We start from the raw sequence: 25557 nt of genomic DNA, 5'->3' as shown, positions 1-25557 counted from the left end.
ATATATATAATAATAATAATAATAATAATAATAATAATAATAATAATAATTATTATTATTATTATTATTATTATTATTATTATTATTATTATTATTATTATTATTATTATTATTATTATTATTATTATTATTATTATTATTATTATTATTATTATTATTATTATTATTATTATTATTATCTTTTTTTTTTTTTTTTTTTTAAGTGGTGATTGGTGAAGTTAGGTTTGCACTTCAATCCCAATAGGGAAATTCATCTTGGTTTGATAATCTTTTTGTGTCAAATAAAAACAAAGGTTATTTGAATGATTTCCTTGGCGTTTCTAGTTTTCAAGAGAAAAAAATCGATTAAAATCGTAAATCGGATTTAAAAAAAATAATCAAGGATTTTATTTTTAGGCCATATCGCCTAGCCCTACCCTTGGGGATCCCCCCCCTTGCACGCTCTGGGGGCCCTCCACAGCCGTGCCCTGCTGTTTTTGAATTCTTCCTGACCCCCGCCCACACCTCCCTGGTGTTGTTGGCCTGTATCTGCCCTCCAGCTGTCCTTGTAGCTGTCCTTGCTGTCCTTAGAATGCCCTCCAACTGACTCTGAAGCTTCTTCTTTCTTTTGCTGCATTTAAAGTATGTGTGTCGACTTGTAACTGTTTTAGCTGATGTTTTATTGTTTATTCTTATTTATTGTGCCTTTTTGTATGAAATTGCTGATATTGCTTGTTTTGTAAGCTTGTTCTTGCTGTAAATGAGGGTAACGTACGGTTATGTATATAACCATAGTTATATGAACATAGTGACGCTCAGCGTCTATTGGCACATATCTCACTCCAGTGCATGTGCACTGAATAAAAACTCACAAATGTACCTTACATATCAACATCCATCTGGCCACACCCCCATCCGCCACCTATATAAGCAGGGGTGTGGCCATACACTCACCTCCTTCTCAATCTTTCACCACAAGGCAAGATCAAGGGCCGCAGTGGCGTTCAGACGCTGAGCGTCAGTATGTTCATATAACTATGGTTATATACATAACCGTACGTTACATGTCATGTAGCTCTGCTCAGCGTCTATTGCACAACAGGAGCTGAGCAGAGCTTACGCCCGACAAATGTACCCCACTGAGGCCCCCCACAACCATCAGAACCGGGGAGGACCCGAGCCCCCCCGACCCTCCCTATAGGAGGGAACCCTCCCTATTGGAGGACGGGAGGGAGACGGATCCGACTGCGCGAAGAGGAACTCAAGCAACTTAACGCACAGGGTGAGCAGACCGTGGCTTGACCCCACGACTACGCACACGCACAACCCGCATGCCACAGGGAACGAACGGAAGAACAAACCTCGTTACCACCCGCAAAATCACAGGGTCAAGAGCAAAGCTCAACCCTGTGGCAAGGCCGTAGCAGCGAAGCGCGAAGGAAGACCCAGACCCAGAAGGGACTGGATCCCCCCGGAAAAAGGGGGCCCGGATGAGGCCAATGACGTAAGGCACTTGACCCAAGCCTGGAGCGCTGCGGACGAGACAGGCGCCAAAGGGGTCAACTGAAACCAGCACCCCGGCGGAAGGGGCGTATGCTGGCATTGTTGAGCACCATGTCAAAGCCTCCACACAAAAAAACCCGGACGCTCTAGAAGGGCCGAGGCAGAGAAGGCTGACACGATTGGCAGACATCATGAACGTGCAGGGGCACACTCAAACGGGTAACCCGGGAGTTGACTCCGCTCCAACACACCAGGGAATCAACCACCCTCTTGGTTCAACATGAGGTGGTTGCTCCTATAACCCCTCAGGAAAAAACTCCAAAACACACCTGCGGTTATACACTGGCTATACCGCAGTACAAGTGTTTTAGTTTTCAAAAAGGGGTTATCCCAGGCCTACGGGTCGACGAAAACAACTTCGGACTGGGCCCGGCGGACCGGGACGTACACAGGGATGCCAGAGGAGTTCCATAAGAACCACCTCAACAGCCCCCTCTCAGCCATGCGTAAGCAGGAGAAGAGAGGGGCGACAAGAATGGAGAAGGACCAGGCCCCCTTAGCGCAGCTCAAGGTACAACACAACATGGACCAACCAACAGTGAGGGGTAACACGTAGTAACACAACCACGAACATCTCCATAACGCCAAACCCTGTGACACCCGGGCCGACCAGGCATTTTCCCCCCCGAAAAAAGCACAAGTCCCTCAGGGTACCAGAACAGCAGATCTGCGTCCCCGGCGGACAACGGGTTAACTGACCTGGACCGGCGTGACCAGAACCAGTCCCATGCCCTAATCACGCCGACATCCCCAACTCTAGGAGGGGGGTAGGTACGCGTGTCGATCCAAAACATTATAGAGGGCTCCACCCAGACGGTCCCGTTCGTACCGCGCTCAGTGGCCCACCCCAAGGGCGTGAGACCCCTCTACCTATGCTTTGATCTATATCTATCTATCTATCTGCTGGTCTCTGACAGGGACAAGTTGCAGGTTGAAAAAAACTTCAGCTGAACTCGGCAGAATCTGCACCTGACTCGCTGATAACAAACTTTCATTACACCTGGGTAAAACAGAGTCCATTCTCTTCGGATCAAATAACAAACTCAGCAAAACCAACGGCTTCTCTATTACAGTGGGTGACAATATTGTCACAAGGAAAGATGAAATTACCTACCTGGGTTCCATCCTAGAGGTAAATCTTTCCTGTGACAAAATGGCATCCAATGTAATCAAAAAAGTCAATCAACGAACAAGATTCTTGTACCGGATCACCTCTCTGGTAAACAAGAATACCCTGAAGACTCTGGCAGGAGCACTCATTCAAGGGTACTACGACTATGCTTGCACCTCATGGTACCAAAGCACCTCAAAGGCACTAAAAACAAGATTACAAACATCACAAAACAAACTGGTCAGACTACTACTTGACCTTACTCCTAGAACCCACCTCACCCCTGCCCACTTTGACAACCTATGGATGGCTTAGAGTAGACGACTACAGCAACTTGCAATGGGCCTGGTCTACAAGATACACTACACCACACAGGTACCCATGTACATGTCGAAATACTTCCCAAAGGTCAGTGAATACCATGACCACAACACCAGAGGGAGTTCCACAAATCATGTTCAACCCAGATTCGTCACAAACAAGGGCCTAAACATGTTTCGCAATTATGCCACATCAATGTGGAACGCCCTACCCAAAGCTGTAAAGGAATGTGAATCACTACCCACCTTCAAAACCTCTCTCAAAGAGCACCTACGGGAGGCTGCAATTCGTAACTGGCCCCCGTAAATGTCCAAACCCCCCCCTCCCACCCCCTCCTAATGTACAGTTTCCTCCCCCTCGTATGTATATATTTTCTGTTAGGATCTCTGTTTAACAGTACTGTATATTTGCATATCTTGTATGTCACAAATGTAACAGTACTGTATACCTGTATGTCATGTATGTCAGAAATGTCATGATATATATCTGTATGTCATGTATGTCATTAATGTCATGATGAATTGAACATGGGGGACCCTCTGATGTAAACAAGACGAAAGTCTTTCTCTGATCTGCATCCACAATCTATAGCTCAACATGAAAATATTCGCAATTAATCAGAAATTAATAAAAAAGAAAATCGCCCAATTTTATTTCAACCAAAAATGCTTAAAAATAATGTTAGTGATAGAAGGGAACTCATTTTGTCCAAAAATGGAAAGCTTTTCAATTTCCATGCGGCAGAATTGTTACAATAGCCGATAATCCATTTTCCCAATGATAAATCCCTATACGGGTGGAACAACCAGTGACGTCAGACTACACCTCCCTTATGCAATATCACTTTGTATTTCTACTGTATTGCCTGTTTTATGTTTCATTGTGTAACCACTTGCTGCCATGTTTGACCAGCTCTCCCTTTGAACATAGATTTTGAATCTCAATGGGACTTACCAGGTAAAATAAAATAAATTAAAATAAAAACTATAGAGCACATAGGACTTCAAATGGCAACTCACCAGTCAGTTACAAGAGTCCGCTTACTGTACTGTTGCTTGAAGCAGGTAGACAACATACCGAAGAGATCAAAATGTTTATATCTACAGAAGCTTTATCATACCAGATCCTGGATTAAAGTAACTGTCACTTCGCCTGCATTCCTATATTATGGGGTACGACTGTGTGGATTTGTAATAATGTCGCTACCTTCGTAACCATGGTGATGATTCCTCGCATGCGCATTGCGTTCACATTTTACAAGCCTTTTATTTTATTTAATGTGTTCCTGTGTTCCTTTCTTTATTGTACATATCCCATTATACACGACGCACACACAGACACATAGACAATAAACTAAAATAAAAAATACCACAAAAAAACATAGATGACCTTTATTTGATAATATAACCCGGATGGAGTTCTCGCAGTGATGTGACGTCACTCGGCGCTGCCGTTATGAAAGATGGCGGAGTCGGAGGAGGAGGTGGCCGTGTTGGTCCAGAGAGTTGTGAAGGATATCACCAACGCCTTCAAGAGGAACCCAAACATGTACGTGTATAATGCGTTGTTGTTATTATTATCTTCTTAGGCAGGCGCCGCGAGTAGCTCGTGACTGTTGTTGTGACACCGAGGCGGAACGCGAGCCATCGTTTGAACCGCGGCGGGCTCCGGCTAATGGCGTCTCCGAGGAACTTCTAGAGGAAGGAAGGGTCGTCGCGTCACTGTAGTGTTGGTGGTGTAGACACTTTCAGTTTGCCCACATTGAGTTGAATTATGATCAGTCATGTATGTCGTGTTTGTCATGTATGTCATTATGAATTGAAAATGGGGGACCCTGATGTAAACAAGACGAAAGTCTTTCTCTGGTCTGCATCCCCTTAACAATTGTGTGTATTGAGCCGTACTGTACCCATTCTGCAATCTGTTAAATAAAGTTTTCAATCATTCATTCGTCATAATATCCTCGTGGCAGTGAAAGGGTTAACCGCCTGTCGTGTGGCAGTGAAAGGGTTAACCTTCTGTTGTGTGGCAGTGAAAGGGTTAACCTTCTGTCGCGTGGCAGTGAAAGGGTTAACCTTCTGTCGCGTGGCAGTGAAAGGGTTAACCGGCTGTCGTGTGGCAGTGAAAGGGTTAACCTTCTGTCATGTGGCAGTGAAAGGGGTAACCTTCTGTCGTGTGGCAGTGAAAGGGTTAACCTTCTGTCGTGTGGCAGTGAAAGGGTTAACCGGCTGTCGCGTGGCAGTGAAAGGGTTAACCGCCTGTCGTGTGGCAGTGAAAGGGTTAACCTTCTGTCGTGTGGCAGTGAAAGGGTTAACCTTCTGTCGCGTGGCAGTGAAAGGGTTAACCGGCTGTCTGTCGTGTGGCAGTGAAAGGGTTAAACGCGTTATTACCTCTGATGTCAGAATCATCAGTAATTCGTTGCCTCGTCAAATAGCCAACGTTTGGTATCGTGGTTGTTGGTGTGTATATCTCTTCAGGTTGTATCTTTTCTGAATTTTAATATATGCTTCAAAATACTGGTATTCTGACGTGAGGATCCTTCCTTTTATAGTTTCCTTGAGCGTTGATCGGTGGGTTCACTGTTTATTTAGTATTCACCTAGTTATCATCATCACTGTTTATTTAGTGTTCACCTAGTTATCATCATCACTGTTTAGTGTTCACCTAGTTATCATCATCATCATCACTGTTTAGTGTTCACCTAGTTATCATCATCATCACTGTTTAGTGTTCACCTAGTTATCATCATCATCACTGTTTAGTGTTCACCTAGTTATCATCATCCTAATTAGGATTTGCGGTAAACGTTAGTTTTTCCTAAACTGCTTGAAACTGGTCTGCAGGAACGCCTTTTGGGCGTGAGATCTTTTAGATAACAATAATAAATTGATAATAAAATGAAACGAACCGCCCTAACTTGTATGTCTGTTCATCTCCAGTCAATAGACAGTGGATATAGTGGCTGTCGAAAAAAGCCGGGAGGGAAAAGCCGTCCTTGGATATATTAGACTAGATATAGTTTTTCAGTTGTGGATCTCCTAAGCCTGGTAACAATACTGGGGTGTGGAAATATTACTTCATTGAATAAATAATACAGTTTTCTGGTACCAACGGTAATTTACCATAACAGAAGAGCTGTCTTTCTTTGCAATGCTAGGAATGACATGCCAGAGAGTCACGTGACGGGCAGCAGCGCTTGTTTTGACCATAAACAACCCCTTATATATTGAAACACGTCTCATCTTTGAGCTCTATCTTCAGAAATGGGACATTTCCATTTCCCACAGTCTCTTGGCAGCATCTCGCATGCTTTCCCTTGCTGTCGCCACCAGTGCCTATTTGAATACAGGGCTGTACGCTAAGCTTTTTCACTAGGGGCACACTTGCCCCTAAATGAGACATTTAGGGGCAAAAAATATTTTTTAGGGGCACATTTTTAAATAACAATTTTACCATTATTAAAAATATGTTCCTCCTGCCTCATTACTGTGGTCCTTTTATTTAACATTTAAGTGCGTTTGTTTTCAGGTTTGTATCTTTTATAATGAACCAACAGAGAAAGTGTGTAAATCACTAATAGAACAAAAACAACAAACTGTGTGTGTGTGTGTGCGCGCGCTTGTGTAGTGCTCCTTGAATGAGATCACCACAACACACACACACCATTGCATTAATCAGGAGGACAAGAAACTCTGCATACATTTGTTTCACAATGAAAAGTGCTTTAGAAATCAAATGAATTATTATTGTAAATAACCCCATGAAAGGTTTATTATTTGTATGGGTAATTACCTGCTTCATATTTGTGATGTTACTGGTTTCAGTGTGTGCCTAAAGTGATCAATGTGTTGGGCCGTTTATAGAGATCTATGCCAATTAATGTTTATGTATATCCGGGACTTTTTTTAGTACGAATTGAGAGGTATTTGTATATGTGACCTTTATTTTGAAAACCGTGTTGCGACGCAACCTTATTTACATTTGCGCTTTTGACAGTGAAATGTTCAGTCCAACTTAGCTCGAAGGAAAGACTAATCAAAAAGGTTTAATTGACCCGTATGAGGCTCTTACGGTAGGACTTTGATTGTTTATAGAAGTGGAATGTAATACTATGCTAAACGAGAAATAAACAGTTTGTGACAGCCAGTAAAGTTGCAAGCCACTTTCATTTCATATACGGGGACACCGTGACAATTATTAGTATTATCTTATTTGCATATTGTCTCATTATTAGATAGATAGATAGGTTGATATTTTATAAATTTAAGTAGACAGTATTTCACGTCCTAATAGTGGGCTACTACTACTCACCTAATGCTGAACCTGAACGTTAGAAGTGCCTGTGTCCCCGTCAATCAATCATCACATCATCACGTCAATCATCATCATCTTATCATCTCTCCACATCGGACGTGGTTGTCATAAGATGGACTGATATCCACTCCGTTGTTCTTGCAGAGCAAAATTTGTATCTTAAATGTATTGAAATGAGGTGCTTCTTTGGCGATGCAATAGTCCATATTGAAAGGAAGAGAGGCCACATTCAGTTTCGTTTTGCTAGGAATTATGGGATTTGGTGTTGGATGTATAGACTACGCAGACAGGGACATGGTCTTTAATCGCACGATAGACTACAAGTACCAAGTATATAGCGTGACCTAGATTCACTCCACACGCAAATCTTTTTTTTCACTCAGGCTATCGGTGATCGCAGTAAGTTCATTCATTGCCGACAGATTCTTTCATAGCACCACGACATTGTGTCGCACTGACAGCTCGCGTGAGTGGCGTCATCACACGCCTTGGATAATTTAGGAGTGAAATGCGAATGCAAGGCTTGAAAGCACTACTCGCAAGCCCGCCCCCAGATAATATTTACCAATCGCAACGGCCAATTAAAGGGGCAATTCGCGATCATATCATCGCAGTGTACAGGCCTGGAATATAGCTGAGATGTTCTTTATTTTGAACCGAGTGAAATATCACTATTGACTTTGGTAGTGGAGTTTGTTATGGTCGCCCCTCACAACATACTACATCATGTGGCCTAGGTAGGTGTTATCTGACACAGCGTCTCCATGTGAAGTCGTGTTTTACTGTCATTTTGTGTCGTACGTCCGAAGCTCCGCCTCCTGCCGCCGGCGGGCCTCGTGTCTCTGGCCAGAAGACGGGACGGCTGCCGCCTACTGAGTTCTGACCTGGTGTCTCTGGAGTCTCAGCTGCATGTGTGTGAGGCCAGAAGACGGGACGGCTGCCTACTGGGTTCTGACCTGGTGTCTCTGGAGTCTCAGCTGCATGTGTGTGAGGCCAGAAGACGGGACGGCTGCCGCCTACTTGGTTCTGACCTGGTGTCTCTGGAGTCTCAGCTGCATGTGTGTGAGGCCAGAAGACGGGACGGCTGCCTACTGGGTTCTGACCTGGTGTCTCTGGAGTCTCAGCTGCATGTGTGTGAGGCCAGAAGACGGGACGGCTGCCTACTGGGTTCTGACCTGGTGTCTCTGGAGTCTCAGCTGCATGTGTGTGAGGCCAGAAGACGGGACGGCTGCCGCCTACTGGGTTCTGACCTGGTGTCTCTGGAGTCTCAGCTGCATGTGTGTGAGGCCAGAAGACGGCTGCCGCCTACTAGGGTTGGGCATCGTTTGGATTTGAACGATTCCGGTTCCGATTCCGATTCTCCATATCGATTCCTGTTCTAAACGATTCTCGATTCCGATTCTTTGAGGTGCAGGTCAAAACAGGTCACAGCTTATTTCGAAGGAGATTTTATTTTTATTTTTTTTTCAAAAAGAAAATCATACTATTCACATTTTCAGTTGACTTGATAGTTTAATTTGGTTGCTGTACTGTAACTAGGGTATTAATTAACAAAGTAAAAAAAAAAAAGTAAAAAAAAAAAAAAAAATCGAAATTTAGAATCGAAATTCAAAAATGTTACTTCCGGTTCCAGAACTGGAAGTTAGGAACCGGTTCCTATTAGAACCGGTTTTCGGTGCCCAACCCTACCGCCTACTGGGTTCTGACCTGGTGTCTCTGGAGTCTCAGCTGCATGTGTGTGAGGCCAGAAGACGGCTGCCGCCTACTGGGTTCTGATGCACACATCTGGCTGGCTGCTCTAAATTAGTGCTGCCCTACATTTCTTTGGCTCATTTAACCGGTAACCATGTTTGAACGTTAAGTGCTTTGATGCTCGACGCACTCCTTTCCCTTCCACCACGCTCTTTTAGCTCGTCCTTACTTGGGTCTATAAAAAGATTAAAAAAATAATAATAAATACTTTGGTGATGTGTAGGAAAAAGAAGCATGGACCTGAGTGAGCAACAGTGCCGACTACAGCTGCTGCTGAAAGATGGCTAATGATGATGCATCAGGCATAACAAAAAATATTGTTCGTTTCCTGTTGGTTGTCAGTTAAGGCCATGGGTAGGTAGGGAATTTATTTTATTTTTTATTTTATTCTTTCCCACGGCGACTATGGATAGGGAATTTCTTTATTTAATTAAAATGTTCACAACAACATGGATGCATGTACTCTGCCAGCATGTTTAATAGCCATAATACTAAAGGTTTGACTAAAGTTTTTTTTAGTCAGCAGTAGAGCAGTAGCCTGGTTGTTCACACCAGCAGTAGAGCAGTAGCCTGGTTGTTCACACCAGCAGTAGAGCAGTAGCCTGGTTGTTCACACCAGCAGTAGCCTGGTTCACACCAGCAGTAGAGCAGTAGCCTGGTTGTTCACACCAGCAGTAGAGCAGTAGTCTGGTTGTTCACACCAGCAGTAGAGCAGTAGCCTGGTTGTTCACACCAGCAGTAGAGCAGTAGTCTGGTTGTTCACACCAGCAGTAGAGCAGTAGTCTGGTTGTTCACACCAGCAGTAGAGCAGTAGTCTGGTTGTTCACACCAGCAGTAGAGCAGTAGTCTGGTTGTTCACACCAGCAGTAGAGCAGTAGCCTGGTTGTTCACACCAGCAGTAGAGCAGTAGTCTGGTTGTTCACACCAGCAGTAGAGCAGTAGCCTGGTTGTTCACACCAGCAGTAGAGCAGTAGTCTGGTTGTTCACACCAGCAGTAGAGCAGTAGTCTGGTTGTTCACACCAGCAGTAGAGCAGTAGTCTGGTTGTTCACACCAGCAGTAGAGCAGTAGCCTGGTTGTTCACACCAGCAGTAGAGCAGTAGCCTGGTTGTTCACACCAGCAGTAGAGCAGTAGTCTGGTTGTTCACACCAGCAGTAGAGCAGTAGTCTGGTTGTTCACACCAGCAGTAGAGCAGTAGTCTGGTTGTTCACACCAGCAGTAGAGCAGTAGTCTGGTTGTTCACACCAGCAGTAGAGCAGTAGTCTGGTTGTTCACACCAGCAGTAGAGCAGTAGTCTGGTTGTTCACACCAGCAGTAGAGCAGTAGTCTGGTTGTTCACACCAGCAGTAGAGCAGTAGCCTGGTTGTTCACACCAGCAGTAGAGCAGTAGCCTGGTTGTTCACACAAGCAGTAGAGCAGTAGTCTGGTTGTTCACACCAGCAGTAGAGCAGTAGTCTGGTTGTTCACACCAGCAGTAGAGCAGTAGTCTGGTTGTTCACACCAGCAGTAGAGCAGTAGTCTGGTTGTTCACACCAGCAGTAGAGCAGTAGTCTGGTTGTTCACACCAGCAGTAGAGCAGTAGCCTGGTTGTTCACACCAGCAGTAGAGCAGTAGCCTGGTTGTTCACACCAGCAGTAGAGCAGTAGTCTGGTTGTTCACACCAGCAGTAGAGCAGTAGTCTGGTTGTTCACACCAGCAGTAGAGCAGTAGTCTGGTTGTTCACACCAGCAGTAGTCTGGTTGTTCACACCAGCAGTAGAGCAGTAGTCTGGTTGTTCACACCAGCAGTAGAGCAGTAGTCTGGTTGTTCAGCAGTAGAGCAGTAGTCTGGTTGTTCACACCAGCAGTAGAGCAGTAGTCTGGTTGTTCAGCAGTAGAGCAGTAGTCTGGTTGTTCACACCAGCAGTATATATATATTTTTTTTTTTTTTTTTTTTTATATAAATATAAAGTTTGCCAATAGGGATGTATCAGTAGTATTGGCAGTGGTAGTAGTCGTAATAGTAATCCACTATATTTTTTTATTTTCTAAAAAATAAACCAGTTCAACACAGGTAACCACTTTAGCTTCATTTCTTTGATGGCTCAAATGTCCGCTCTAGTCCAGTGGTTCCCAAACCTCTCCTCGAGACCCCAGCCGGTCCATGTATTTGCTAAATTCCACCACCAGCACACCTTGATTCAACTAATAAAGGGCTAGTTAAGTTGAATCAGGTGTGCTGGTGGTGGAATTTAATAGGGATGCACCGATATGAAAATTTGCCACCGATACCGATTGTTCAACTAACACAATCGTCCGATACCGATACCGATATTTGTGGCAAATATATTTATTTATATATATATATAACACTACTATAGTGTAACTAACTATATAACGTTAATGCCACAAAACGAATGCATTTGTTAATCATAAGTAGTAACTTTGATGCAGCGTGTGGGGGCCTGGGGCGGCGTTGTGCAGGTCGCGACACGACAGAATTTTTTTTTGCCTGTTGACGCGACACAAATTGATCGGCTACTGCCATCGGCACATTCAAGCTTATCGGCCGATAGGCCGATTGCAGTCAACAAGGCACTTATCGGCCGATACCGATACCCGACCGATACATCGGTGCACCCCTAGAATTTAACAAATACATTGAACGGCTGGGGTGCTTCGAGGAGAGGATTGGGAAGCACTGCTCTAGTCGATTTTGTGTTTTGAGCACAAAGTTCATCATAGATCTGGCCTCTTTATTTTGCGCTCAAAGTGCACCAGATTGATGCATTTAACTTTAAAATGTAAACAAAAAAAAAAGTTCCGGGGGGTGATGCCCATCAGACCCCCCTAGAGGGTCGGAGGTTCACCGTCCATAGTCTCTGAAAATCCTGTGGGAAACACTGAGTCTGTTAACACTTTCTCTCTCTCTCTCTCTCTCTTTCTCTCTCTGTCTCTGTCTCTGTCTCTATCTCTGTCTCTGTCTCTGTCTCTCTCCCTCCCCCCCCCCCCCCCCCCCTCAGTGATGAGATAGGGCTGATCTCCTGTCCAGAGGCGCGCTACAACCGCAGCCCCATCGTGCTCGTGGAGAACAAGCTGGGCGTGGAGAGCTGGTGTGTGAAGTTCCTGCTGCCCTACGTCCACAACAAGCTGCTGCTCCACCGGCAGCGCAAGCACTGGCTGGAGCGCCCAGGTAGGGGACCCTTAACCTGTCACTGTGACAATACAGAAGGTTAGCCCTTTACCATCACATAACCGACGGCGATGCTCCATCATTAGCGTCGTTAGCTCCGCGGATGCTAATCAGTTGATCACAACACTCTTCAACACAGACCAGCTGGTTCAGTCGTCCTGCTTGACCTCAGGTCTGTTAGCTGGTTCAGTCCTCCTGCTTGACCACAGGTATGTTAGCTGGTTCAGTCCTCCTGCTTGACCACAGGGCTGTTAGCTGGTTCAGTCCTCCTGCTTGACCTCAGGGCTGTTAGCTGGTTCAGTCCCCCTGCTTGACCTCAGGGCTGTTAGCTGGTTCAGCCGTCCTGCTTGACCTCAGGTCTGTTAGCTGGTTCAGTCCTCCTGCTTGACCTCAGGTCTGTTAGCTGGTTCAGCCGTCCTGCTTGACCTCAGGTCTGTTAGCTGGTTCAGTCGTCCTGCTTGACCTCAGGGCTGTTAGCTGGTTCAGTCCTCCTGCTTGACCTCAGGGCTGTTAGCTGGTTCAGTCGTCCTGCTTGACCTCAGGTCTGTTAGCTGGTTCAGTCGTCCTGCTTGACCTCAGGGCTGTTAGCTGGTTCAGTCGTCCTGCTTGACCTCAGGGCTGTTAGCTGGTTCAGTCCTCCTGCTTGACCACAGGGCTGTTAGCTGGTTCAGTCCTCCTGCTTGACCTCAGGTCTGTTAGCTGGTTCAGTCCCCCTGCTTGACCTCAGGTCTGTTAGCTGGTTCAGTCGTCCTGCTTGACCTCAGGGCTGTTAGCTGGTTCAGTCCTCCTGCTTGACCTCAGGGCTGTTAGCTGGTTCAGTCGTCCTGCTTGACCTCAGGTCTGTTAGCTGGTTCAGTCGTCCTGCTTGACCTCAGGGCTGTTAGCTGGTTCAGTCGTCCTGCTTGACCTCAGGGCTGTTAGCTGGTTCAGTCCTCCTGCTTGACCACAGGGCTGTTAGCTGGTTCAGTCCTCCTGCTTGACCTCAGGTCTGTTAGCTGGTTCAGTCCCCCTGCTTGACCACAGGTCTGTTAGCTGGTTCAGTCGTCCTGCTTGACCACAGGGCTGTTAGCTGGTTCAGTCGTCCTGCCTGACCTCAGGGCTGTTAGCTGGTTCAGTCGTCCTGCTTGACCTCAGGTCTGTTAGCTGGTTCAGTCCTCCTGCTTGACCTCAGGTCTGTTAGCTGGTTCAGTCCTCCTGCTTGACCACAGGGCTGTTAGCTGGTTCAGTCGTCCTGCTTGACCTCAGGGCTGTTAGCTGGTTCAGTCGTCCTGCTTGACCTCAGGGCTGTTAGCTGGTTCAGTCCTCCTGCTTGACCTCAGGGCTGTTAGCTGGTTCAGTCGTCCTGCTTGACCTCAGGGCTGTTAGCTGGTTCAGTCCTCCTGCTTGACCTCAGGGCTGTTAGCTGGTTCAGTCGTTCTGCTTGACCTCAGGTCTGTTAGCTGGTTCAGTCGTCCTGCTTGACGGCAGGGCTGTTAGCTGGTTCAGTCGTCCTGCTTGACCTCAGGGCTGTTAGCTGGTTCAGTCGTCCTGCTTGACCTCAGGGCTGTTAGCTGGTTCAGTCGTCCTGCTTGACCTCAGGGCTGTTAGCTGGTTCAGTCGTCCTGCTTGACGGCAGGGTTGTTTCGAACAAATGTGTGTTACAATCATTTTCATATAACGCTACTTGGGACAGCTCAGCTGTAAACACTGGGAATAACCTCGGTTGCTATGCCCACACGCAACCACTCCAACCGGGATGTGCGCAAAACTTCACCCTCGACTCCGGTTTTCAAAGACCGCGGTTGCAGTGTAGCAAAACCCCGGTTGTGTGTGGGCGAACAGTGCAACTGCGCACATTAGGGGTGGACGGTATGGTCTAAAATTTATATCACGGTATAATTTGAAGCATAGACGGTAACGTTATATATCACGGTATCAGTGTTTCCGTTAGAATTTTTTTTTTGCCTGATAGGCAGGCTATATAAAGTGACATCCTCAAGGCATGTAGATTTATAATATTTTAACTTAAAACTAGGCTACTTTTGCGTATACAGTCATTATATTCCAAATAGAATAAGTCCCGAGTCGAGACTCCGTGCTGCTCCCAACGAATCCCAATAGTATGCAACTGCAGAGCCGCAGAGCAGGGGCGCTTTCAGGTCCGGTCACAGGCCCGCTCAACAGCGCCCCCCACCCAACGGCTGAATTGCCGATGGCTGAATTGGAGTATTGCACTGTGCAAAATCCAGCTTCCAGCTTCCGCTGCCCAGCCGTCGTTATCAGAACACTACACACATCATAATGTTCACAGCAAACTGTAGTTGATCACCAGGTATGTTTTATTAACGTAGAATAATTCATATAAGAAAAACGATATGGAAATCTCTTACCTTTCTCCACTGGTTAAAAATGCCAGGAACTGAAATTGAAACTTGCTGTGCACCGCGGTGATATGTGTTTATTATGAAATGACAATTGCGTGTTGACACGCCCACTGCGCGAAGCCTCCTAAATAACTTTTTCCAGTTTGCACATATCTATTATCTATGACTAATTCTATCTATTTTTAGGGGCAAATGCGAGTGAAATAGTTGCGCTGTGGTTAAACAACGTCATTGCTATTTTAGAGCTGCTCTACCGGTTACCAGGTATAGTCAAAATCCATACCGTAGAGCAAATTCATACCGTTTATACCGTTTATACCGTTTATACCGTCCACCCCTAGCGCACATACAATCACGGTTACATTAAACCCAGTGTTCGTGTAGACAGCCCCTTAGAATGAATGTCCTTAAAGTGGAGATGAAGCATAGCGATAAATACATATTCATAGCATCACATTAGTATTTAGATAAGCCACAGAAAAAATCACGTTATAAAAATAAGCAGTTTCTAAGAAAAAACGATTTGTTATGTGCATTTTTGAAGCATTTATCATTATGGGCGCGGCCATTTTGTTGCTGACGTCATGGGGCTGGTTTGGTGTATACACTGCTGGTTAGCTGCCTATAGTTAATGGGTCAGTCAGTAAATAAAATGTTGCCTACAAAACAACGGGACCGCGGTGGTTCTGTTTGTATTGCTCCTGGCTGTTCAAACTAATTTTACCGTGTGAAAGAGAGGAAAGTTGGTTAATTTCCACAAACTACCAGTGAAAAAAACAGTGTTGTTGGCACGTTGGCTCAGGCTGGCTGCACTCAGGCGGCGCGACCAGCCTGTTGGACAGGGAAGGAGGATCTGCAGCGAACACTTCATTGCCTCGGATTATGTTGTTGGGGTGGGATGTTTGTCCAGAAGACCACTAATCAGCTGAAGCCGGACGCGGTTCCCTCGGTCTTCGACAGACAGACCGGCCCAGGCAGTTCAGCGTCGCGGAGCATTCAGCCTGCTGGCTACCTAGATCCACTTCAACCAGCGTCGCGGAGCATTCAGCCTGCTGGCTACCTAGCTCCAGTTCAACCAGCGTCGCGGAGCATTCAGCCTGCTGGCTACACAGCTTGTCGGTGTGCTAATAGCCTCGGCAAGCTAACGGTAGCTGGCTACACAGCTTGTCGGTGTGCTAATAGCCTCGGCAAGCTAACGGTAGCTGGCTACACAGCTTGTCGGTGTGCTAATAGCCTCGGCAAGCTAACGGTAGCTGGCTACACAGCTTGTCTGTGTTTTTAATAGCCTCGGCAAGCTAACGGTAGCTGGCTACACAGCTTGTCGGTGTGCTAATAGCCTCGGCAAGCTAACGGTAGCTGGTTACACAGCTTGTCGGTGTGCTAATAGCCTCGGCAAGCTAACGGTAGCTGGCTACACAGCTTGTCGGTGTGCTAATAGCCTCGGCAAGCTAACGGTAGCTGGCTACACAGCTTGTCGGTGTGCTAATAGCCTCGGCAAGCTAACGGTAGCTGCCGGCTCCAGCAGCTTGTCGGTGTGCTGGAGCCTCGGCAAGCTAACGGTAGCTGGCTCCAGGCTATTAGCACATCGACAAGCTGCTGGAGCTCCCGACGCTCGGCTGGTTGAAGTGGAGCTAGGTAGCCAGCAGGCTGAATGCTCCGCGACGCTGGTTGAAGTGGATCTAGGTAGCCAGCAGGCTGAATGCTCCGCGACGCTGAACTGCCTGGGCCGGTCTGTCTGTCGAAGACTGAGGGAACCGCGTCCGGCTTCAGCTGATTAGTGGTCTTCTGGACAAACATCCCACCCCAACAACATAATCCGAGGCAATGAAGTGTTCGCTGCAGATCCTCCTTCCCTGTCCAACAGGCTGGTCGCGCCGCCTGAGTGCAGCCAGCCTGAGCCAACGTGCCAACAACACTGTTTTTTTCACTGGTAGTTTGTGGAAATTAACCAACTTTCCTCTCTTTCACACGGTAAAATTATTTTGAACAGCCAGGAGCAATACAAACAGAACCACCGCGGTCCCGTTGTTTTGTAGGCAACATTTTATTTACTGACTGACCCATTCACTATAGGCAGCTAACCAGCAGTGTATACACCAAACCAGTCCCATGACGTCAGCAACAAAATGGCCGCGCCCATGGCGAAAACAGGGAAATTATATTTGATTTTTCAGACAAATAAGCAGGATTTCACATTTTATTATAGGACCCTGTCTTACACAAGGTACACGACAAACAAACTAGGATCACATTGTTCACTGCTTCATCTCCCCTTTAACGTAATCACAGTATTACTCAATGTATTTGTTAAATTCCACCACCAGCACACCTGATTCAACTTAACTAGCCCTTTATTAGTTGAATCAGGTGTGCTGGTGGTGGAATTTAACAAATACATGGAACGGCTGGGGTGTCTCGAGGAGAGGTTTGGGAACCACTGGACTAGAGCATACATTTGCGCCATCAAAGAAATGAAGCAAAAGTGGTTACCTGTGTTGAATTGGTTTATTTTTTAGAAAATAAAAAAATATAGCGGATTACTATTACGACTACTACCGTCTGCCAATACTACTGATACATCCCTATTGGCAAACTTTATATTTAAAAAAAAATGGTAAAAAAATATTTTTATTTTTTATTACTTTTTTTGGGTTCATTATACAACTGTGGTGGGCCGCCACAGTCTAGGTCATTAATGGGAAACCCTGTCTTTAACTCATTCGGCGCCAGCTATTAGTTGTGGCCCGCTGTAGCTAGGCCGCGCTTTAAACGATAGGACTGCGTCACCTTGTTTGTAGAGCTATAACTATATTCTATATTATAGCTATGGATACAATACTATAATAATAATAATAACTTTATTTGTATAGCACTTTTCATACAGAGGTTGCAGTTCAAAGTGCTTCACAACAGCAAAAAATACAGGCATAATCGAGCATAAAAAGATAGACAGGTAGAATCACAGTGTTTCACATTAGGATCTAGCATCCCAATAGGCTCTCCGCTTACAGTTTTCAGTAACACAAATAATAAAAATAGTTTAAAATGATTCAGTTTAAAAATAGTCAAAAAAATTATAAAATAGAACGGACATAAAAAATACAGGCATGAGCGAGCATAGCAAGATATGGCAAATCACAGTGTTTCACATTAGGATCTAGCATCCTAATAGGCTCTCTATTCAGTAATACTCCTGTAATTCATGAACAAATAATCAGTGTTTCACATTTGGATCTAGCAAATAATAAGAATAAAATGATTCAGTTTAAAAATAGTCATCAGTAAGAAGTAAAAAGTGCAATAACCGACACATGAATTTGATAGGCAGTGTAAAAGAGTAGGCAGGGTAAGAATAAATACAAGTTGTGTCAGGATATCCCTGATGTTTCCTCTTGCCACTAGGTGGTAGCAGATATCTATCAGTGAAATGCCTGAGCAATGCTATGACCCATTTGACATCGCCTATCTATCGTTCAATATGTGAAAAAGAATAACATTTTCCATCCATATGTTCCCCTGTTATATCGTGGTGAATATAAGTATGGTTTTAGAGCGGTTTAGGGTAATTCATGAAATGCTGAGTTATAGCCCTATACGTCAATTCCACTATAGATGTTGCCGTGTCTTGCCTGTATACGCTATTATTCCAAAATCAAGTCTATATCATAGGTATTATGTTCCATCATGAATGCATGAAGGGGGGCTGGTCGTTTCTGATTATTTGATTGCCAGTAACGGCATTCGTATTGAACACTAAAAACGCTTATCAGCCCGATCGGTATAAAAGCATTGCCGGATCAAGGTAAGATTCACGTCAGATCGTTCTTACCTGTGATCGGGAGTATTCCAAAAATAATATTCCAATTGTTTGATCGCCATCTGGTACATCAAATGTCCATTTGGCCCACGGCATAATCCACCACAACATATGGATCGGGGATATTTGACGCGCTTCAATGGAACCGGGAGAACGGCTGCCCTCGCCCGACAAGGAAACATGAAACCGGAGACGTTTGGCCATTACACAGGCCAAGATACAAGGGTACAACGGGTGTTCGATACCGCCGTCTAGCGGGATGCGGCCGGTATTGCACTTTGGCGACCTCAAACTCATTCCCTATGGCAACACAGAGGTCCGTGGATGAATAATGAATACAAATATCGAATAAAGGAATAAATGACCAAAACCCGAGAAATCTCGGGTCTTGGCGCCCAACGCATGGCGAGTTAACCCGGGATATCTCGGGTCTGGCGCTGAATGTGTTAAAGGAACATGCCAGCATTATGTGAAGTGCACTCACTGTCACCTTCTCCCCCCAGCTCTTGTGGACATTATGTGAAGTGCACTCACAGGGCTCTACAGTGCGACCATATTGCTCGCATATGCCCCTAAAAATAATAGTGTGCGAACCTGCAAAATCAAGTACTCGCACGGCGTGCGAGTGGGGCCGGCGAGTGCAGAGTACAGCCTCATTCGTCCTTTTTTTTCCTCCGCTGCGAGAATCGTTAAAAAACTACAAGTCCCACAGTTCACAGCCGCATAAACGTTCCAATCACAGTAGAGTTTCCTGTGGTCACGCGACTGTAAACTGAAAGTAACGATCAGCGTCACTGTCTGAGTCAGACAATACAGCCATGTCGAAGCCCATTCATTTTTATTTTGCGCGAAAAATACCGGAGAATGAGAAGTCAGGCGAGGCAGCTCATGTTACAGAGGTGATGGTTAACGTTAACCAAGATACTGACGCTAGCCAGCATGCTAGCGAAGTTGGCCAAGCTAGCGAGGCTACACCCACTGTAGCACCCAATGTAGCCACTGTAGCTAGCGAAGCTACACCCACTGAGGGAAGACATACAAATTTAACGTGAATTGGCTAAACATTTCCCCATGGCTAGAGTTCGAAAACAATGTCATGTTTTGTAAATATTGCAAAGTAGGATCGATGCATTGCGATGTATTGTTACACCCCTACAACTGGCCCACTGTGTATGTGTGTACAGCTAACTTGGCTAGCGTTATCAACCGCAGAGGTGGGCAATAGGGTCCGGCCAGAGTGCAAGCGGTGTGACGTCGTAATTGGCAGAATCGACTGTCAATCAATGGTCTACCTGACACGCAAACTCATAAACAATGTTTCTGTACTGGAGGTGTACAGTATTTCGATAGGCAACCCTGAAAGGATTATTTTTCTAGAAGAGCAACACTAGCTCCCCCCTCTACTGATGGCCCTGGTTGTAAAGCCAGTGTCTCCTTTTTGTTCAATGTCACTGCCTTTCTTATTAGGCCTAGTTGTTGGCTACAACTTTGCCACAGTAGGCATTAATCACTTAATTAATAGTTCAAATGTCTGTGTCCCATTCCCGTTTGCACACGCAGATGATACACACACACGCACACAGTGGGCCAGTGACTTTGGTGGTATGTGCTATTGCACAGATGTGTCCCGTTCCCGTTTGCATGCACAGTACAAATATACATATATTTTTGAAAAAAAAAAAAAAAAAAACTGTTACTTGACATATTTTCACTGTGCTCCTAAATATTTTTGGGTGCTCCTAAATTTCTTTGTGTGCTCCTAAATTTTTTCATTTAGGAGCACCTGTGCCCCTAGTGAAAAAGGTTAGCGTAGAGCCCTGACTCACTGTCACCTTCTCCCCCCAGCGCTTGTGGACATCACCTGCACTCTCCTGCTGCTCAACCCAGACTTCACTACGGCGTGGAATGTCAGGTACGGACTCCAGTCACCAAACAGGAAATAGGAAGCGCTCCAAAGTTTCAAGTTCAAGTTTGTTTATTAATTGTAAAATACAGAATACTTTATCATGAAATGCTTTTTTCTGTATGAGCCCCTGGGAGTGTGCTAGATAAAAATAGATAAAAAGTATAAAAAAATTGAAAAAGTCAAAAGTACGTCAAATAAAGTGTTCAGTCAATATACATAGTAGGGCTGTCCCCGACTAAGGATTTGGATAGTCGACTATGTTTGGCCAAAATTTGCAGTTACTCTACTATTAGTCGACAAAAAAGAATATTTTTTATTTTTATTTTTTTTATTAGTTTATCATTCCATTGGGGCTGTGGGGGGGGTGCTTAATGTCTGAAGGAGTCGACTGAAGGCTTCTTGTCCTCTGTGAAAGCATGCAATTGGTCCACTGATGGATACATCTTGATATTTGTCTAGTCTAGTGTGTTCATTAGACGGGTGAAATCCTCTTTCAGTGCCTCTGTGCCTGTTTTCTTAGGCAGTTAGCCTCTGGTATGCGTGCCATTAGCGTTAGCCACGCTTCTAGGCCTCTTTTCTTTTGGAAAGAATGATTTAAATTAAAAAATTAAAAAAAATTGCATTAGACTAATCGACTAATAGGGGTCAGCCCTAATACATATATACAATATACAATACAGAGTAAAAAGAGTAACAGCGAGGTACAATGCAGAAATGGGATTAGGTACAAACTTAGGGTAAGGTGCAATGAATGCGGTATGAATTGTAGTGCAAATCTCTTTACTAATAAATATAAAGTGTGTTAAAGTGTCTAAAGTGGGTAAAGTGGGTGCTACGGTGAGTGTTTATTTAAAGTGAGTGTGTGCGTGTGGATGTGTGTGCTGTGAGTGTAGATGATGGTTTGTTACATAGTCAAGTCAAGAGTTTTATTTGTCACGGCATACAAGTATACAATGAAATGCGGGGGGTCTACGCAACGATTGTGCAATAATACAATAGTAATATATAATAAGAATCCAATAGGACGACATTGTGCAAAAAAACAAGTAATCAAAGTAGGGCATATCGGTATCTGTACATGAGTTATTTACAGAGAATGGTAGGACATGCTAGGTCCTGTGGCAGTGCAGTACACTGTTAGCTACGGATGAGGCACTGGGTCTTTATGTACACTGCTATACAATGCAGTACTATACTATTCTTAAAGTGACCTTTCCTTTTGTAAAGTGACCATAAGTGTGAGCGTGTGCAGCATGAGTGTTATTGTCATTGAGCATCCTGATGGCCAGGGGCCCAGGAGTTCAAAACATTGAATCCCTATTGATTGGGTTCGACGGTGTTACTGCAACGGACCCACGTGTCCCAAGGGATGTCGGGTCAGCGCCCATGTGACGGGCTGCTGTCTGGTTCAGCCGTCCTGCTTGACCGCAGGGCTGTTAGCTGGTTCAGTCGTCCTGCTTGACCTCAGGGCTGTTAGCTGGTTCAGTCCTCCTGCTTGACCTCAGGGCTGTTAGCTGGTTCAGTCGTCCTGCTTGACCTCAGGGCTGTTAGCTGGTTCAGTCGTCCTGCTTGACCGCAGGGCTGTTAGCTGGTTCAGTCGTCCTGCTTGACCGCAGGTCTGTTAGCTGGTTCAGTCGTCCTGCTTGACCTCAGGTCTGTTAGCTGGTTCAGTCGTCCTGCTTGACCTCAGGGCTGTTAGCTGGTTCAGTCGTCCTGCTTGACCGCAGGTCTGTTAGCTGGTTCAGTCGTCCTGCTTGACCTCAGGGCTGTTGGCTGGTTCAGTCGTCCTGCTTGACCTCAGGTCTGTTAGCTGGTTCAGTCGTCCTGCTTGACCACAGGGCTGTTAGCTGGTTCAGCCGTCCTGCTTGACCTCAGGTCTGTTAGCTGGTTCAGTCGTCCTGCTTGACCTCAGGTCTGTCTGGTTCAGTCGTCCTGCTTGACCTCAGGGCTGTTAGCTGGTTCAGTCGTCCTGCTTGACCACAGGGCTGTTAGCTGGTTCAGCCGTCCTGCTTGACCTCAGGGCTGTTAGCTGGTTCAGTCCTCCTGCTTGACCTCAGGGCTGTTAGCTGGTTCAGCCGTCCTGCTTGACCTCAGGTCTGTTAGCTGGTTCAGCCGTCCTGCTTGACCTCAGGGCTGTTAGCTGGTTCAGTCGTCCTGCTTGACCTCAGGTCTGTTAGCTGGTTCAGTCGTCCTGCTTGACCACAGGGCTGTTAGCTGGTTCAGCCGTCCTGCTTGACCACAGGGCTGTTAGCTGGTTCAGTCCTCCTGCTTGACCTCAGGGCTGTTAGCTGGTTCAGTCGTCCTGCTTGACCTCAGGGCTGTTAGCTGGTTCAGTCGTCCTACTTGACCTCAGGTCTGTCTGGTTCAGTCGTCCTGCTTGACCTCAGGGCTGTTAGCTGGTTCAGTCCTCCTGCTTGACCACAGGGCTGTTAGCTGGTTCAGCCGTCCTGCTTGACCTCAGGGCTGTTAGCTGGTTCAGTCCTCCTGCTTGACCTCAGGGCTGTTAGCTGGTTCAGCCGTCCTGCTTGACCTCAGGTCTGTTAGCTGGTTCAGCCGTCCTGCTTGACCTCAGGTCTGTTAGCTCGTTCAGCCGTCCTGCTTGACCACAGGTCTGTTAGCTGGTTCAGTCGTCCTGCTTGACCTCAGGGCTGTTAGCTGGTTCAGTCCTCCTGCTTGACCTCAGGGCTGTTAGCTGGTTCAGTCGTCCTGCTTGACCTCAGGTCTGTTAGCTGGTTCAGTCGTCCTGCTTGACCACAGGGCTGTTAGCTGGTTCAGCCGTCCTGCTTGACCTCAGGGCTGTTAGCTGGTTCAGTCGTCCTGCTTGACCTCAGGGCTGTTAGCTGGTTCAGCCGTCCTGCTTGACCTCAGGTCTGTTAGCTGGTTCAGCCGTCCTGCTTGACCACAGGGCTGTTAGCTGGTTCAGTCCTCCTGCTTGACCTCAGGGCTGTTAGCTGGTTCAGTCCTCCTGCTTGACCTCAGGGCTGTTAGCTGGTTCAGCCGTCCTGCTTGACCTCAGGTCTGTCTGGTTCAGTCGTCCTGCTTGACCTCAGGTCTGTCTGGTTCAGTCGTCCTGCTTGACCTCAGGGCTGTTAGCTGGTTCAGTCGTCCTGCTTGACCTCAGGTCTGTTAGCTGGTTCAGTCGTCCTGCTTGACCGCAGGGCTGTTAGCTGGTTCAGTCGTCCTGCTTGACCTCAGGGCTGTTAGCTGGTTCAGTCCTCCTGCTTGACCACAGGGCTGTTAGCTGGTTCAGCCGTCCTGCTTGACCACATGGCTGTTAGCTGGTTCAGTCGTCCTGCTTGACCACAGGGCTGTTAGCTGGTTCAGCCGTCCTGCTTGACCACAGGGCTGTTAGCTGGTTCAGTCGTCCTGCTTGACCTCAGGGCTGTTAGCTGGTTCAGTCCTCCTGCTTGACCACAGGTCTGTTAGCTGGTTCAGCCGTCCTGCTTGACCACAGGGCTGTTAGCTGGTTCAGTCGTCCTGCTTGACCACAGGGCTGTTAGCTGGTTCAGCCGTCCTGCTTGACCACAGGGCTGTTAGCTGGTTCAGTCGTCCTGCTTGACCGCAGGGCTGTTAGCTGGTTCAGTCCTCCTGCTTGACCACAGGGCTGTTAGCTGGTTCAGCCGTCCTGCTTGACCACAGGGCTGTTAGCTGGTTCAGTCGTCCTGCTTGACCACAGGGCTGTTAGCTGGTTCAGCCGTCCTGCTTGACCACAGGGCTGTTAGCTGGTTCAGTCCTCCTGCTTGACCTCAGGGCTGTTAGCTGGTTCAGTCGTCCTGCTTGACCACAGGGCTGTTAGCTGGTTCAGCCGTCCTGCTTGACCACAGGGCTGTTAGCTGGTTCAGCCGTCCTGCTTGACCTCAGGTCTGTTAGCTGGTTCAATCGTCCTGCTTGACCGCAGGGCTGTTAGCTGGTTCAGTCCTCCTGCTTGACCACAGGTCTGTTAGCTGGTTCAGTCGTCCTGCTTGACCTCAGGGCTGTTAGCTGGTTCAGTCGTCCTGCTTGACCTCAGGTCTGTTAGCTGGTTCAGCCGTCCTGCTTGACCACAGGGCTGTTAGCTGGTTCAGTCGTCCTGCTTGACCGCAGGGCTGTTAGCTGGTTCAGTCCTCCTGCTTGACCTCAGGGCTGTTAGCTGGTTCAGTCCTCCTGCTTGACCTCAGGTCTGTTAGCTGGTTCAGTCGTCCTGCTTGACCGCAGGGCTGTTAGCTGGTTCAGTCGTCCTGCTTGACCTCAGGTCTGTTAGCTGGTTCAGTCGTCCTGCTTGACCACAGGGCTGTTAGCTGGTTCAGTCGTCCTGCTTGACCTCAGGGCTGTTAGCTGGTTCAGTCCTCCTGCTTGACCTCAGGGCTGTTAGCTGGTTCAGCCGTCCTGCTTGACCGTCCTGTATTCACTGTCTTTCTAACTGTATTCACTGTATCTCTAACTGTATTCACTGTCTTTCTAACTATTCACTGTATTTCTAACTGTATTCACTGTCTTTCTAACTGTATTCACTGTATTTCTAACTGTATTCACTGTCTTTCTAACTGTATTCACTGTATTCCTAACTGTATTCACTGTATTTCTAACTGTATTCACTGTATTCCTAACTGTATTCACTGTATTTCTAACTATTCACTGTATTTCTAACTGTATTCATTGTATTTCTAACTGTATTCACTGTATTTCTAACTATTCACTGTATTCCTAACTATTCACTGTATTTCTAACTGTATTCACTGTCTTTCTAACTGTATTCACTGTATTTCTAACTGTATTCACTGTCTTTCTAACTGTATTCACTGTATTCCTAACTGTATTCACTGTATTCCTAACTGTATTCACTGTATTCCTAACTATTCACTATTTCTAACTGTATTCATTGTATTTCTAACTGTATTCACTGTATTTCTAACTATTCACTGTATTCCTAACTGTATTCACTGTATTCCTAACTATTCACTGTATTTCTAACTGTATTCACTGTATTTCTAACTGTATTCACTGTATTCCTAACTGTATTCACTGTATTCCTAACTATTCACTGTATTTCTAACTGTATTCACTATTTCTAACTGTATTCACTGTATTTCTAACTGTATTCACTGTATTTCTAACTGTATTCACTGTCTCTAACTGTATTCACTGTATTTCTAACTGTATTCACTGTATTCCTAACTGTATTCACTGTATTTCTAACTGTATTCACTGTATTTCTAACTGTATTCACTGTATTCCGTCCTGCTTGACCACAGGGCTGTTAGCTGGTTCAGCCGTCCTGCTT

The 25557-nt window shown here is 46.1% G+C and overlaps 1 protein-coding gene across 1 annotated transcript in view; it reads left to right on the top strand.

The window, feature by feature from the left end:
* Positions 1-4423: 4423 nt before the first annotated feature.
* ptar1 (protein prenyltransferase alpha subunit repeat containing 1) overlaps positions 4424-25557 on the top strand; it is a 70241-nt gene continuing 49107 nt past the window's right edge. The window contains exons 1-3 of the mRNA XM_084314024.1: positions 4424-4522; positions 12042-12211; positions 20237-20303. Coding sequence (XP_084170150.1) covers positions 4437-4522; positions 12042-12211; positions 20237-20303 — 323 coding nt within the window. The 5' untranslated portion in view covers positions 4424-4436. The remainder of the gene's footprint in view (positions 4523-12041; positions 12212-20236; positions 20304-25557) is intronic.

The sequence above is a fragment of the Notolepis coatsorum genome (assembly GCF_963971535.1).
Source record: "Notolepis coatsorum genome assembly, chromosome: 1".
NCBI classification, from domain to species: domain Eukaryota; kingdom Metazoa; phylum Chordata; class Actinopteri; order Aulopiformes; family Paralepididae; genus Notolepis; species Notolepis coatsorum.
This window is presented reverse-complemented; position numbering and strand designations above follow the sequence as displayed.